Source organism: Cydia pomonella, chromosome 21, assembly GCF_033807575.1.
Source record: "Cydia pomonella isolate Wapato2018A chromosome 21, ilCydPomo1, whole genome shotgun sequence".
NCBI classification, from domain to species: Eukaryota; Metazoa; Arthropoda; class Insecta; order Lepidoptera; family Tortricidae; genus Cydia; species Cydia pomonella.
In genome coordinates, this window is record NC_084723.1 from 3,966,737 (window position 1) to 3,982,303 (window position 15,567).

The window sequence follows — 15,567 nt, forward strand, 5'->3', positions numbered from 1 at the left end:
ACTGGGATATGGACCGTGATTACCTTTAGTATTGTTATCGAGCTCCCGATATTTTGACGCAGTAGTGAAGAACAACATCGTCCAATCTCAAAAAAGTAAGATGGCAGTTATTTGTGTAAACTTGATTGTGCCTGCACCCATTTCCGAGAGTAAGTAGCCGAACCCAGAACCACCATTCAGAATAAAATACTTGTTATAGTTTTAATCTGGTTTTGATTTGAACTTGCCGGTCGACAGTGTGAGTGATCAGAATAGGTCCTATCAAAATGAGATCAAGCCCGTAACAATTAATTAAATTTGAATTGGGCTCCAGGTTCCTTTAACGAACTTTGGCAAAAAACTAGGATGATGTTGATGGCTTTATATTTTTAGGAGGATGAACCGGTCTTTCACAATTAGGTAAACTTCGATACTTGTTGCAGTGATAGCCGGATCTTTTTGGATGAAACTAAACTTCAAAAGAATCAATCTTACCAGGTTTAAATTTGTCCAAAATCAAAACTCCCGAATTTGATCATCAATACAGTTTTCTTTTTCGTTTTCGTAAGTTACTTCTGGAGCTCGCTTGTGTGGTCGCTGGCTTCTGTCAGCAACAGTAAACTACAGTGATTTTGAATGCATGAAACCATCAAAATTAACATTACTTATTGAACATAAGCAATTTATACGTTCCTTATGTTCGGTATTACGTTTACATTTCCCTGGAAACATAACGTTCAATGCTATAAACAAATAAAGGTTACATTGTGACTGCAGCAGCATTACTGTTGGCGCGTTAGATGAGAGACGCAGATGACGCTGTCAACTTTCTTGATAAATTACGGTGCTGTCGTTGACACATTGTTGTCGTGATTAGAACATACATTATAATAGTGTTATATACAATCGTGATATATGAAATAGAGAACTTTTCAGTCGAGTGTTTAGGCAATGAAGCTGGCTTAGTTGCCTACGTAAGGTACAATATTGAGAAACTTAATCCCCTAAATCCCCCGGCAGGAGGCGGCGGAGTGCGGCGGCTCGTTATTGGTATTTGTTTTTATAGTTGACTACAGCGTATCGAAATGAATATTATAGTTGAGTGAGGAGCCCATATATGAAGAGTATGCAATTATAGTTTGGTATACGGAATCATAATTCAACCATTAAAGTCGCGAGTAGAAAAAAAATTTTGACGTTACCTGCATCTAGTCGTATTATAGCATTATTTCAGAGGGACATTACTGCCAACTGCATTGATCGATATTTGTTCCTGAGTCATGGGTGTTTTCTATGTATTTAAGTATTTATAAATATTTATATATTATATATATCGTTGTCTAAGTACCTTCAACACAAGCCTTATTGAGCTTACTGTGGGACTTAGTCAATTTGTGTAATAATGTCCTATAATATTTATTTATTTATTTATTTATTTATTTATTGCTTCCGCAAATGTCAAAATCATTGTTGTTACTTGGATTTTTCACATTTACATCACCAATACAGTCGGCAGTAATATCGCGCTTCAATACAACAGTAGTAATTTTGATGTAGTGTGAATCCGAACGGTATTTTTAAGGTGACGTTCGAATATCAACTGAAGCTGCATTACTGTTGCGACGTCGTTTTTGCCGCCGCTTTATCTGCCAATTTCCTTGATAAATGATGCCTTAAGACATTAATTCCGTTATTTGTACTTTTTTGTATTGTGCAATAAAAAATAAAGCGAGCGCGAGACCCAACTTTATGTTTAACATTGTTATGTTTTTTTTTGTATCGCCTTGGTCGTGATTGGGCAATAAATGTTAAAAAATAAAATTTGTGACGGAATTAACATGATAAATGATAATCGCGGCGTAATACGGCGGTGAACGTCACTCACGGCGAACATCACGCTGTTGCGCGTCACATACAATACACACATCACAATTTAAATTAAACTTTACAACTAATTTCCTATTAAATCGTTAAATTAATTTATATTTATTTCGCTATACGTAACACTCGCAATTTTCTGTTTTTTTTTTTTTTTAAATAATGCATGTGTACTTTACGGCCTAAAACCATTATTTGTTACCAATACTGATAAAAATGTCGCTGTTTGTTGATGTCGTTGGTTGATAGCAATTTACCAAATATTTGTATGCAAAATTGTTGTCACTAAATATATTTTACTTTTTGCCTAATCATAAACTATGCTATGTAGTTTTTAACCAGCAAACTTGACTTTCACAGAAATATCTAAAAAATGTTAAAATAAAGTAACCTGTACGATTTAATCCTTGTATCATTGTGATCATGATCTTTCATTCCTAAAGAAAAATCTAGGACAATAAATTCAGTATAACCAGGTCAACCATTGCAAACAGTATACCAATAACTATACCATTTCAACTAATCAATCAAATGATAACCATTCTAAACAAGCGATATTTATATCTGTAACCTACACTATAATTTCAAGCCAATTTCTGGCCATCGATTCAAGGGATTATCGACTTAAGGTTGGTTGTAATGAAGCTCAAATAGATTGTTAGGAATGTGAGCAGAGAGGCCAGATGATTGATTCCGGTAAACTCCGCTTGGTTATTGAAATGGTCGTATCCGCCAGATTTGTCTTGTCTATAATGTGTATCACTGCAAAACATTTGTTTTTTTTTTAATATTTTTGGAGCAAAGAAAGTTATTTCAGCTTCCAAAAAGTACCACTTTAATACTAAATACATATTTCTGACTGAGTAAAAAATCTTCTAGTTTCATACGAAATTTTTCACTGGTGGTTTTTTTTATTTTATAAACTAAGTTTCTAAAAGAAGGATGATCATAATTCATAATCCCGCTGCAAGTAATTAGGATTTTTACTTTGTTAAGTCATTATGAATATTTTTTACCTATTTTAATGGTAAATTCTTTTTGGAATTTTCATATGTGAGTCTAATTCCTCATCTTCCTATCCATATGGACATTTGACCCAAATGAAATGAATTTAAATATTTCACACTTTAACTATCCACGTGCTAATATTTTAAAAAAAATCGCCATACCTCTAAGGAAGTTCTTAATTTTGTACAATATTTAACATCCGGCTTAGTTATATATCATCAGTAGTAAACGGATCAACAGCAAAGTATTATTATCTAACGTTATTTCTTTCATTTGTAACTCCCCTGCTCAAAACTCCAACGAACCAAACCGATATACATTGCCTACAAACTTACTGCATTTCAGTTCTAAACACTAAAACTGCAACCAACTGCATCGTACATTGATGCATCCCTCTTAGCTTCGTCCACTGTACCGTGACTCGAAGCGCATATAAGTGCTACAACTGCTCTAGTTTTTAACATAGTCCATACCGCCATCGGACAGAACACCAAAATGGTACCACACTACCTCCTTGTATTGACCCTGGCTGTCGCAGTCAGCGCACGGACGGCGAGCACCAATCAAAACACATTGGAAGAGGGCAGAAGTTCAGATGATACCATTTTGGGTGACCTTAAAGTTGCGTATGAAACGTACAAAGATTGCAGCGGTGGAGACATCGGGACATGCTTGAAAGTGAAACTGGCGAAGGCACTAAACAGGATATCGAAGAGTGACGAAGTATCCCTGATGAGCGGTGTGACGATAACGAAGGATAAGGATGCTAAGGTCGAGGAAGTTGAGGAGGCGCTTCCGAGAGGTCTCGATGAGAGCTCCTTGGACCATCTTATCCTGGACAAAATCGTTGGATTCATGCAGTCTCATACAGTCCAGGTAAATTTGTTCAGTTTGTCACAATCTGAATTTCTGATACGGTGGTGAACTTGCATACATATTTATTAATGTCAACTGTCAATTGACTTAAATATTCTTCTGAGTATTAGTTTCTGACAATTTCTTTTTATTTATTGTGTTTCTAGTGTTTATTAAGTTATTCTATTAGTTTTATTCTCGTGTTAAGATTAATGGAATCTTATTTTCACCCGCTTCACATGACCTACTTTCTGTTCCCATTTGAAAACAATATTTGCTTTAGTGTTTTTTTTTTTATAAAAAGTTATTGACACGAATTTTATTCCTCAGCTTAATTTATTGATAAATTTATAAGTTTTAATATTTTATCTGGATTCAGTATTTTGTCCATGATCAATTTATATATATTTAATAATTTTAATTTCGTTTAAATGGTCTCATTATCTTTTTTAATCAAAAAAAAATGTAATCATTCTGTCCCGACCCTGAAGATCTCACCTTTTCACTTTACTTGCTTGCACTTTACACCTTTATATTTAATCGAAAGCGTTATGATCCAAACAATGCTTATAATACAAACATTCACACAGCTTTAATTATGATCACTATTTTTATTTTAAAACTGTATCAAAACACACTGACACTCATTCATATAACAATGTCAATGGCACTTTAATTGCACTTGAGACTTAAATAATATTACATAATAGAATTAAGCGTGGATTACTTCTATCACTAGAGAAACAATTTAACCAGTATCATGACTCAAAGATACAGTATTTTTTTCAATAGGTAGATATATAAGTTATACACTTAATGACAAACACTTACCTATGCATGTATATAAAAATTAATTAATTTAACTAACGTTTATTTCAAGCTCATAAAATGTTAGTTATGTCCAAAAAAACTTGTCCACAACAGTGCATAATGTACGGACAGACAATTCTGTCTGCAATCATAGTCAGGATGGTGTTGATATAAGTAGGAATGAGTAGTGATTAGTAAATTACTAACTAAGCACAGTTAAGCTCCAAACTTAAATTTAAACAGTGTCTGAAATCTTAAATGACGAAGAAAATTATGCCAAAATCTGCTCATATGGATAAAAAGATAAAAATGATTTAGAAACTTTATAAAGACTCAGTGTCATTAGTGTCTACCTACAGATGTACAAGATGCGCAAAGTTTCTAAAAGGTTGAAAAATATATCACAAACTTTAGAAAAATTTCATGGAAAATAAATAAAACTTTCATTTTGGAAACGTAAAATTTTAATCCCCATACACAAATATGAAAGTTTCCGAAAATGTTCTATGTAGAAATTTCGCAATTGTAGAAAGTTTCTGACAGCACATCAGTATGTCTACCTACAGTCTGGTTGCTTAGTGCATTATTTAGTTTACTGGGAGTCAATGTACTGTAGAATTAATTTATACATTTTGTTAGACACAATAGATAATATTGGTATTCATATCACGTCGGCTATTAAACAAAATGATTGATGGTATAAAGATTTTAATGACCCGTGACACAATGTTCGTAACAGTAGTAAAACGTAGTAAAAACGTAATTTCGTTAACCTTTAAAAATATTATAGACCGTTAAATCGACATGGGTATCAAAAATTTTCGTGATTTTGTTATGCAGAGCATTAGATTAGTAAAATATTGGCGTATTCGGAGATTATTTTTTTCAATTTGTATATTCATCAATCTTTAAAGAAAAGTTATAAAAAATTATACTTTACAGAAAAACGAGCAAAAATAACGGACATACCAGGACATAACAGGATAATTTACCAGACAGGACTTGTATTTCTGACAAAAAAAAGCGCATTAAGCTGTTACCGCTGCAACAACTGACACCAATTTAATGAGGTGTGGTCAAAATAATTTAATAAATTTTAACTGCAAGTAAAATCAACTTTGCAAAATATAAATAAAAAGCGGCCAAGTGCGAGTCTGACTCGCGCATGAAGGGTTCCGTACCATTTAAGACGTATTAAAAAAAATCTACTTGCTAGATCTTGTTCAACATTTTACCACTTTGGACACACATTTTACCACTTTGGAACTGTCTCTCGCGCAAACTATTCAGTTTAGAAAAAAATGATGTTAGGAACCTAAATATCATTTTTGAAGACCTATCCATAGATACCCCACACGTATGGGTTTGATGAAAACAATTTTTTTTTAATGTATTGACGTATTAAAAAAAAACTATTCACTAGATCTCGTTCAAACCAATTTTCGGTGGAAGTTTGCATGGTAATGTATATCATATATTTTTTTTAGATTTTTCATTCTGTTATTTAAGAAGTTACAGGGGGGGGGACACACATTTTTTCACTTTGGAAGTGTCTCTCGCGCAAACTATTCAGTTTAGAAAAAAATGATATTAGAAACCTAAATATCATTTTTGAAGACCTATCCATAGATACCCCACACGTATGGGTTTGATGAAAAAAAATTTTTTTTTAAATTTTTATGACGTATTAAAAAAAAACTACTTACTAGATCTCGTTCGAACCAATTTTCGGTGGAAGTTTGCATAGCAATGTATATCATATATTTTTTTTAGATTTTTCATTCTGTTATTTTAGAAGTTACAGGGGGGGGACACACATTTTTTCACTTTGGAAGTGTCTCTCGCGCAAACTATTCAGTTTAGAAAAAAATGATATTAGAAACCTAAATATCATTTTTGAAGACCTATCCATAGATACCCCACACGTATGGGTTTGATGAAAAAAATTTTTTTTTTTAAATTTTTATGACGTATTAAAAAAAAAACTACTTACTAGATCTCGTTCGAACCAATTTTCGGTGGAAGTTTGCATGGTAATGTATATCATATATTTTTTTTAGATTTTTCATTCTGTTATTTTAGAAGTTACGGGGGGGGGGACACACTTTTTACCACTTTGGAAGTGTCTCTCGCGCAAACTTTTCAGTTTAGAAAAAAATGATATTAGAAACCTCAATATCATTTTTAAAGACCTATCCATAGATACCCCACACGTATGAGTTTGATGAAAAAAGATTTTTTGAGTTTCAGTTCTAAGTATGGGGAACCCCCAAAATTTATTGTTTTTTTTCTATTTTTGTGTGAACATCATAATGCGGTTCATAGAATACATCTACTTACCAAGTTTGAACAGTATAGCTTTTATAGTTTCGGAAAAAAGTGGCTGTGACAGAATCGGACAGACAGACGGACATGACGAATCTATAAGGGTTCCGTTTTTTGCCATTTGGCTACGGAACCCTAAAAATGACCAACATTATATCTGCATACTGCATTTATTTTCTTTCTCGAAATCTATTTACGAGTAGGTATCGGCATCTGCAATTGGTCTGAACGTCCAGGCGTGACATAGTTCTGTGCGTGACAGCGAATGACATAGATGCAAATATCAGTTAGATAGCGAAAGCAAGGTATGCGCTTCATACTATACCACGTACTATACTGTACGTGACATATCACGTGCTGTCTCACATACTGATGCTCTAAATCCTTATACAGTCACCGCCAGCCATTGGAGCCGCCACAGTGCCCAACAATCAAGGTCTACAGACCTTGGCTATAGCCAAGACGATAAACGCCTGGAGGAGCTAGTGCTCCATGAAATACCCGATGAAAAGTAATCTTCCGATGTCACTCAAACGGAAGCTCATGGACATCTGCATACTCCCAGTTCTAACCTACGTGCACCGACTTGGTCTTTGACTAAAGCTCAGTCCAAACTTGGGGTTTGGCAACGAGCTATGGAGCTATACTCCATTATTCCAGTATTAGGTGTAAAATTGGTGGAGCGAGTCCAGAACACCACGCTGCGCTCCAAGACACCAATCATCGATGTGGCTCGGAAGGCGGCCAAGTTCAAATGGGACTGGGCTGGTCACGTCTGCCGAATGCCGAATGAGTAGTGGAGCAAAGTCACTTCAGAGTGGGAGCCCAAAATCTCGAATCAAGGACTAGTAGACATTACCGGCGATGGCGGGATGACAAGGACTCCTTCTTGAAGGAGTGGCCAGACATAGCTCTGGACAGAGATCAGTGGATAGATCGGGGGGAGGCTTTTGCCCAGTAGCGGGACACGACAGTCTCCAAATAATAAATATTATATATATTGTACTTACCGTTGTCTATCTACCTACAACATCACTGTTATTGAGCTTACTGTGGGACTTGGTCAAAAATAAAAAAAAATATTACTAATAAGTTTGTTTAATAACAAATATTTCGAGTTGAGGGATGCAACAAAAAATCAAAAATCGAATTTTAGAATAAGCAATTTAGAAGTTATTCAAGAAAAAAGGCAAAAATTTATTTCCCCCCCCCCCTTCCGAAATATTTCTGAAAATCAACAAACAATTCAATCAATCAACAAAACAATTCAAACAATTCAGTTGAGTCTAAAAACAATTCTTTATCTAAAGATGACAGAAAAACCTATAAGAAATCTACAGACAAGCGTAAGCCCGAATTATTAAGAGCAAAAATGCAGTTTGGCTGTTTTAGTGATACAGCTGCAATGTTTAACGTAAAACATGGTGTAGACAGCTATTGCAAAGGCCGAAGGCCAAGATCCGCGTAGGGCCAAAACTCCAAAATACCCGTCCCGAATATAGGCATGCCCACCCGTGGCTAAGGCAAAAAAGCTGCGGGAGGTTAATGCTCAGATAAAGAACTTAGTGACTTATTTAGCACGATACGATATAATTCGATGACCGAAGGCCGAGCACCACGTAGAGCCCCACATGTGCATGCTTCCTGAAAATTCCACTAGTACTTAAATGCGAAGGCCGAAAGCCCAAAGCGTCAGGGAGAGGGACTCCTACACGCAAGGCCGAAGGCCGAGCTACGGGAGATTAGTACTCAAACACAGAAAAGAGTTCAATTATCATAATTGCAAAGGCCGAACGCCGAGCACCACGTAGGGCTGGGAGAGGTGCGCATTTAGGTTTCTTAGGCCTCTCTTCGGCTTTCGCTATTAAGTTGCGGGAAGCGGGCACCTATCGAACGCTCCGAGCTTTTTTATACCATGCCGGTGGCAAACAATCATACGGCCAGCCTAATGGATTTATAAGCATTTGAGCACTTGTACTATTGTGGCCTATTCCCAGTAGTAGTAGACGCTACATACGAGTATAAATCACATGCCATCTGTGCCTGCCCCACGTGACCACCGCCATATTTGATCTTGCTATCCAAGCTATTTTGCATTCGTTTTGTACAGTCAGCTGCAGAGAAATTCGTATGCAAATGTGAATAGTATTTCTGACTGTACATTAATTTTCACACACGGTGGCCTCAAACAAGAGCAATCTTAAATATCTGTCAAGAAACTCAAATTTTTTACAATTAATTAATAATCCCACATATTTTATTTTCGTATTAATTAAGTAGAATCTATCTATGTATAGACATCACTTTTTCTAAATATGTCCATGGACTGATGAGAACGCTAAGTAAATACCGCGCATAAGAGTTATTTTACTGTCAGCGGTACACTAAATTTTTTTCATAATCATTCTTTATTGCAACCATGCTTTAAGTATTTACTTCTTTCCTAAACATCGATAAAAAACTATACATACAGCTATTATAGTTTCAAAGTCATCGCGCCAGAACACTTTCCGATTCGGGTTTTTCAAGACGTTTCACGTACACAAAAACATTGTTAAAAATTGTGCGATGTGGAACCCTTGAAACGCGTCCGACTCGCACTTGGCCGTTTTTTTTTTAATTTGTCCATTGTTCCGTAAATTGTGACAAATTTTGAGCTTCTATTCTTAATGTGTGAGTTGTGGGATGATGGAATACTCAAAATTGTCAGGTAAAATTTACTTTTAAAAATATATTTGCTGTTATGAATAAAAAACTTGAACTTTAGGAAAAAATGAGTTTTAGCCGATATAACAAAACACGTGCTCATTATTTTTTCCTGCTTTCAAACATATACTCAAACCAGCCATTAACTAGCAAGTTGCTTGAGCATCACTTTCTATAGGAGTTAGAAGATTTTGTAATTTTTTAGTACTTTGGAGGCCAATTTCTCCCAATAGGTTAAGTTTGGGCAGCTAAAAAAAATACGTGTCTGTTATTTTAGACTACTCTATAACATTATTTATTGACAATAACAATATACATAATGGATATATACAGATGATTACTATAACTAGCTTATATCTAAAATAGGCCCTTGAGGCATTGTACCAAGGATATAACATATATAAATATAAATCAAATCGGAACCGGACAATTGGGTACCTTTCCTTGTAAGTCAATCTGTGTAAAAATGTCCTATAATATTTATTTATTTATATGTCCTTCAAACCTCGGTAATAGTAGTTCGTTCCAATAACGTTAGGTGCAAAAATAATAACTACTATCTATTTTCCAATTCAATTATTTATAAATAACCGACATCAATCACAGATCGAATTATTTATCTCTCCAGAAAAACAGGCATGCCGCGCGGCGACGCACCGTGACCGCTTTCACGATGCATCTTCACCAATTAATGCATCTTCACTTTTTTTAATGCCACACTCTATTAAACAGTTTTCTTGCACCGACCCACTTGGGCATTGGAAACAGTTTCTTTCTAATTAGCTAATGCGTGTGCATTAATGAGCGGTTATCTTTACTGTTTCTACTTAGTCTCATAGAGTTTTTATTCATCGCAGTCCTTTTTAACTGACTTGAATTTATTGTCAGTAAAAAAAAATTCGTGATCTTTTTGGTATTTTTAGGGTTTTGTATCAAAACGAAAAAACGGAACCCTTATAGGATCGCTTCACACAGTCCCTTGTAGCTGTGAAAAAGTCGTAATCTTTTTGGGTTTTTTATTTATTTGAAAGACTACAATGGGTCTTATTGTCGTCAGATGAGGACCTCTTTAAACTCTACTCTATTCCATAAGTGCACCACAAGTGCCAAATCCATGACCTTTAACCTGTCGTGATTTGTTGTTTTTTTTTTTTTTTAAGTAGCTCGTATAACCTTCTCGGAAACCATATTTTGGTAAAGTGCAATGTTTGCTAAAGATCATGAAATGTAACATTTTTCAACTTTTTTTTGTAATTTTTTTTTTCTTTTGTAATTACTGTTTATGCCAAAATCTGAAAAAAATGACGACAGTTTAAACAGTTTCGTAAAGTCGGTACTTATTTGTTAATTATTATTTTAAGTTCAGTGGGTTTATTAAAAAAAATTTTTTTTTGCCAGGTTTCAGGTTTTACCTCAATTTCATGCTTGTTAATAAGATGTTTGCTTGTTTTATCTACAAAAGAACCAGTTTTTGTTACATAAGATCCATTACATTTACAGGCATGTATCTGTCATTTTATCAGCGGCATAGATGAGATCCAAATACTGAAAAATAACTCAAGTAAAGTCCAAAATTATAAAAAAAAAAAACTCCCAACTACCTTGGGTCCAAAATTCACTTGAATATCTTTGTTTAAGTGTGATTAATTATTTTACCAACGGAGCTATGAAGAAAAACACATTCATAAATGGGAGAAAAAACTTAGATTGATGCGCTGGTGGCCTAGTGGTAAGAGCGTGTGAATTTCAATCCGGAGGTCACGGGTTCAAACCCCGGCTCGTATCAATGAGTTATTTAGAACTTATGTACGAAATTTACCAATCGCTTTTCGGTGAAGGAAAACATCGTAAGGTAACCGGACTAATCCCAATAAGGCCTAGTTTACCCTCTGGGTTGGAAGGTTAGATGACAGTCGCTTTCGTAAAAGCTTGATAATTGTTCAGGGATTAGTTGCTAAGCGGACCCCAAGCTGCCATAAGCTGTGACAAAAATTTCGGGACAGCGCGAGGTCATGAAGAAGGGAAAAAACTTAAATAAAACCAAAAAAGAATATTAATTGGTATTATACTTAGTTACACGTTAAAATTGTGGTTCATAATCTGGGACTAGGTAGGTCAATATTATTTTAAGTTATATGTCCGTACACAAATAGAAGGGTATTGATCATTAAATTGTGTTATACATGAAAAATAGAATTACAAAACACAGGAGAACCTTAATAACTAACTGACGACGGACGGTCATCCATTGCCTCACAATGGTTTTTGCATTACTCACAAATTTGCCTCCAACTACTGGCAAAAAGATCGCAGTCAATATATTCAAGTGTTCGCGCTCATGACTATCGATAACCACGGAAATACGTAAATATTGCGTTTATTACTTAATGAGCCCAATGTCTTTACACAATACCTTTCATTTATTATCATTACGTGTGAAAAAATCCGGAATTGGTTGATCGTAACATCCGGATCTCATTTTCGATGTAGCATGTTAGGTATCGTGCTGGTTTTGATGAACATCGATACTGAATTACATACTTGGTACTTGTTTTCTTCTTCCGTAGTTGCTCTAGGGAAGGAAGTAAATGTATCATGACATGTTATAGGCTCAATTTAGTTTAATTTATTTTATATTTGTTTATTACTGGTCCTTCAAGTTTTTTTAGTTATAAAAAAAACTTTATCATAATAATTCTACTTTAAAATCAAGCTTAATTAAGCCAATTAGTTGGTCACGGAAGACCACAGCTAGTGCAACTTGGCTTAAATGTCGGATAAAAACTAAAATAATGAAATGTAATCGCGTTAGACCCGTTAATGACATTACATACTGATTTGACGACCTGTCTGGCCTAGTGGGTAGTGACCCTGCCTATGAAGCCGATGGTCCCGGGTTCAAATCCTGGTAAGAGCATTCGTGTGACGAGCACGGATATTTGTTCCTGAGTCATGGGTGTTTTCTTTGTATTTAAATATTTATATATAATATATATCGTTGTCTAAGAGCTCACTGTGGGACTACGTCGATTTGTGTAATAATATCCTATAATATTTATTTATTATTTATTAAATAGGAGGGTATAAGGTTCTAAGGGGTCAACAATTCCCATGTAACTCTTCGGAAATGTCAGGCGTCACAACATATTAGGACATAGAACCCCCTACCATCCTGTGTTTACCGGCTTATCCTTATTTGCCACTGAAATACAAAAAATATACTATTAAAAAAAGTCTAACACATTATTTACTTGCTAGAAAAATATAGGATTTTTGAATAACATTTCAAAATTGTACCACTATTTAAATTGTAAACCATTAGTAACCAGATATTTTCAATTCCAGATCAAATTCCCGGCCGGCAATGACCTTCAGCGCGCATTCGAAGAAGGCCGCAGCAGGAGGAAGAAGCTTGCCCCCCTCTTGGCCATCCCCCTACTCATCGGGGGCATGATGGTGCCTTTGGCCTTCGGTGCCCTAGCGCTGCTCGCGGGCAAGGCCCTCATCGTGTCGAAGCTGGCGCTTGTGCTGGCCGGTATCATTGGGCTGAAGAAGCTCCTGTCCCCTTCAGGAGGCGGTCATGAGGCTCATGAGGTCGTCGTATCTGCTGGCCATGGAGGATCTGGATGGAGCAGGTCGGTATTGAGGCTCTAACTCCGAGTCGCCGCCAGTCATATGAAATAATTAGTATACGGCATTGAACTTCTTGCCTCTCCCCCCCCCCTCCCAAAAATTCATTAATTACAGTGTGTTTCTTTTTGTTGTCGATTATTGCAAATAACTTTTGTTCGAAAAAAATATTTTTTTATCTTTTGTTCTAATTAAAAAAATATTAACGTCAGAGCATTCCTGAGAGGTAACCCTACGTGGGATTTCAGGGTTTGTCCAATGGCTAAGGTTACCCTGTATAATATAAATAGATATGAATTCGAACCAGAAAAGTAAAAGAAAATCGTTTTTGTTTGAAGAAACGTCACTTTTAACACTGACATTAATACATTTCGTAGCTGTAGCAAATGTTTGACGTATCTTAAAGTTCGATTTGGGCCATAAGTCTTTCAAATTAGGACTCTCAAAACTAAAATCGCAGCATTATATAATCTGTGACTTTACGCCATCGAATAAATTTACACTAGGGGTACCGATCGTAATAATATTTGCCCACGCGTGTCAAAAAGAGTTAAAAGGGGAATAATAAAGAATATCGGCCCGATTCGAATGATTCAGACACGTTTAAGATCTTGGATAGATCGATAACTAAACGACATGTCAAAATTGACGTTTCTTTCTATTCCGCTGTGATCCCAATAAGATCTATCTACGATAAGTCTAACGTCAAAGTGACATTTGTTGCCCGAATCGAGCTGCTTCTGTCATACGAAATACAAACGATATCTAAACCAGAACTTATTGTTATTGTATCTCATTCTTAGAATCGGGCGGTATGTTGGATAGATAGATAGATAGAATACTCTTTATTGGCACACCTCAGTAAAAATATACAAGAAAAATAAACAATTGATTAAATTTAGAGGCAGACAACAGGCGGTCTTATCGCTAAAAAGCGATAATACCTATTAATAATAATAATGACTGTTTACTACAGTTTTTTTTAATTGTGAACTTTTAGTATGACATATTGAAAAAAAAAATATATTGAGCCATTATCATATTTACTTGTCTCGACTTATACGCATCCCTTTAGGTATACAATGTTATCTCCTTACTTCCAATACGTTAACAATGTTTTTTTTTATTGCAGGTCGCTCGAGAAATCCAACGACTTAGCATACAACGCCTACGCCCCGTCCCAGTAGCCAATCAAACCCACCAAAAAGTTATTTAAGCGTGCAATAAGGAACAAACGTCTAATATATACAACTAATAAGTACACGACAGCTTCGATATCAAAATTCGAAAAACAAGTGCGAATCGGAGCGATTTGAAAATGGAATCCTACAGTTTCGAATGTAACTCTAAAGATTTCGGTCAGTGTTTGTAATGTTACGTTTTGTGTGAGTGAGGTTACATTCGTCTCTGCGCGATTATGGCATACAATAGGTACAATGAAATGAAATATACAATGGAATGAACATAGCGAAGATATCTTCAAGCGGTCAACAGTACCTCAAATACTCTATTTATTGTATACGCACAATAGTTAGTTATCCAACAGTAATGTATGAGATAAGCATGAATGTATTTAAAGAGAGTCTTTGGAATTTGCTTTAATTTTTATATATATTTTTATTACTTATATTTATGTATATATGGAAGTATTTATTTTATACGCGATATTTAGTCTATTTACGTGTATTGTGTACATACATATAATATGTGAGAGTTTACATTTGTTTACGTAGTATATATTGTATGTAAATATTAGTTTCTAAATATGGTTTTATTTACGTATATATTATTTATACAGTATAGTTTGATAATATAACAATATGGATTACATGTACATATGTAAATAGAATATTGCATTTATTAAGTATATTATTATATACGTAAATATAAAAAGTATTAAATTAACATAAGTATGAGTTACATAATTATATTTTATTATTACTATGTATTCTAGTTTTGATCTCACACTATCTTTTTACATAATAACCGTCTATTACAATGTAAATAATACTAATATAATGTTATTTATTTTGTTTTACTCATATTTTGTTGTGTTCAAGTCAAATAATTTATTTATAACTTAATTGTAATCGAATGTTATCAATTAAACTGTTGGTTACTCGAATGTGTTCATATTATTACTATGTTTTTTAATAGAGTAATATTTAACCCTTTGAACGCCAAGAATCGTAAAGGTGTTTTTCTACTTGTCGACTGTAATGGTTGAATTAAGATTTCATATACCAAACTATAATTGCGTACTTTTCATGTATGGGCTCACAACTCATTTTTTAAGAAATTAACAGGTAAATCAAATTTTAACTTGTGTCCCAATTTACCTCAGGCATTCCTATTTCCCCTGTAAGGGCATTCGAG

The 15,567-nt window shown here is 34.8% G+C and overlaps 1 protein-coding gene across 1 annotated transcript; it reads left to right on the forward strand.

Moving 5' to 3' along the window:
• The first annotated feature begins 3,010 nt into the window (after nucleotides 1–3,010).
• LOC133529725 (uncharacterized) lies at nucleotides 3,011–14,884 on the forward strand. Its single transcript, XM_061867525.1, has 3 exons — nucleotides 3,011–3,741; nucleotides 12,907–13,196; nucleotides 14,324–14,884. Exons 1-3 carry the CDS (start codon nucleotides 3,361–3,363, stop codon nucleotides 14,376–14,378), a joined length of 726 nt encoding a protein of 241 aa, XP_061723509.1. The 5' UTR covers nucleotides 3,011–3,360; the 3' UTR covers nucleotides 14,379–14,884.
• Nucleotides 14,885–15,567: the final 683 nt, after the last annotated feature.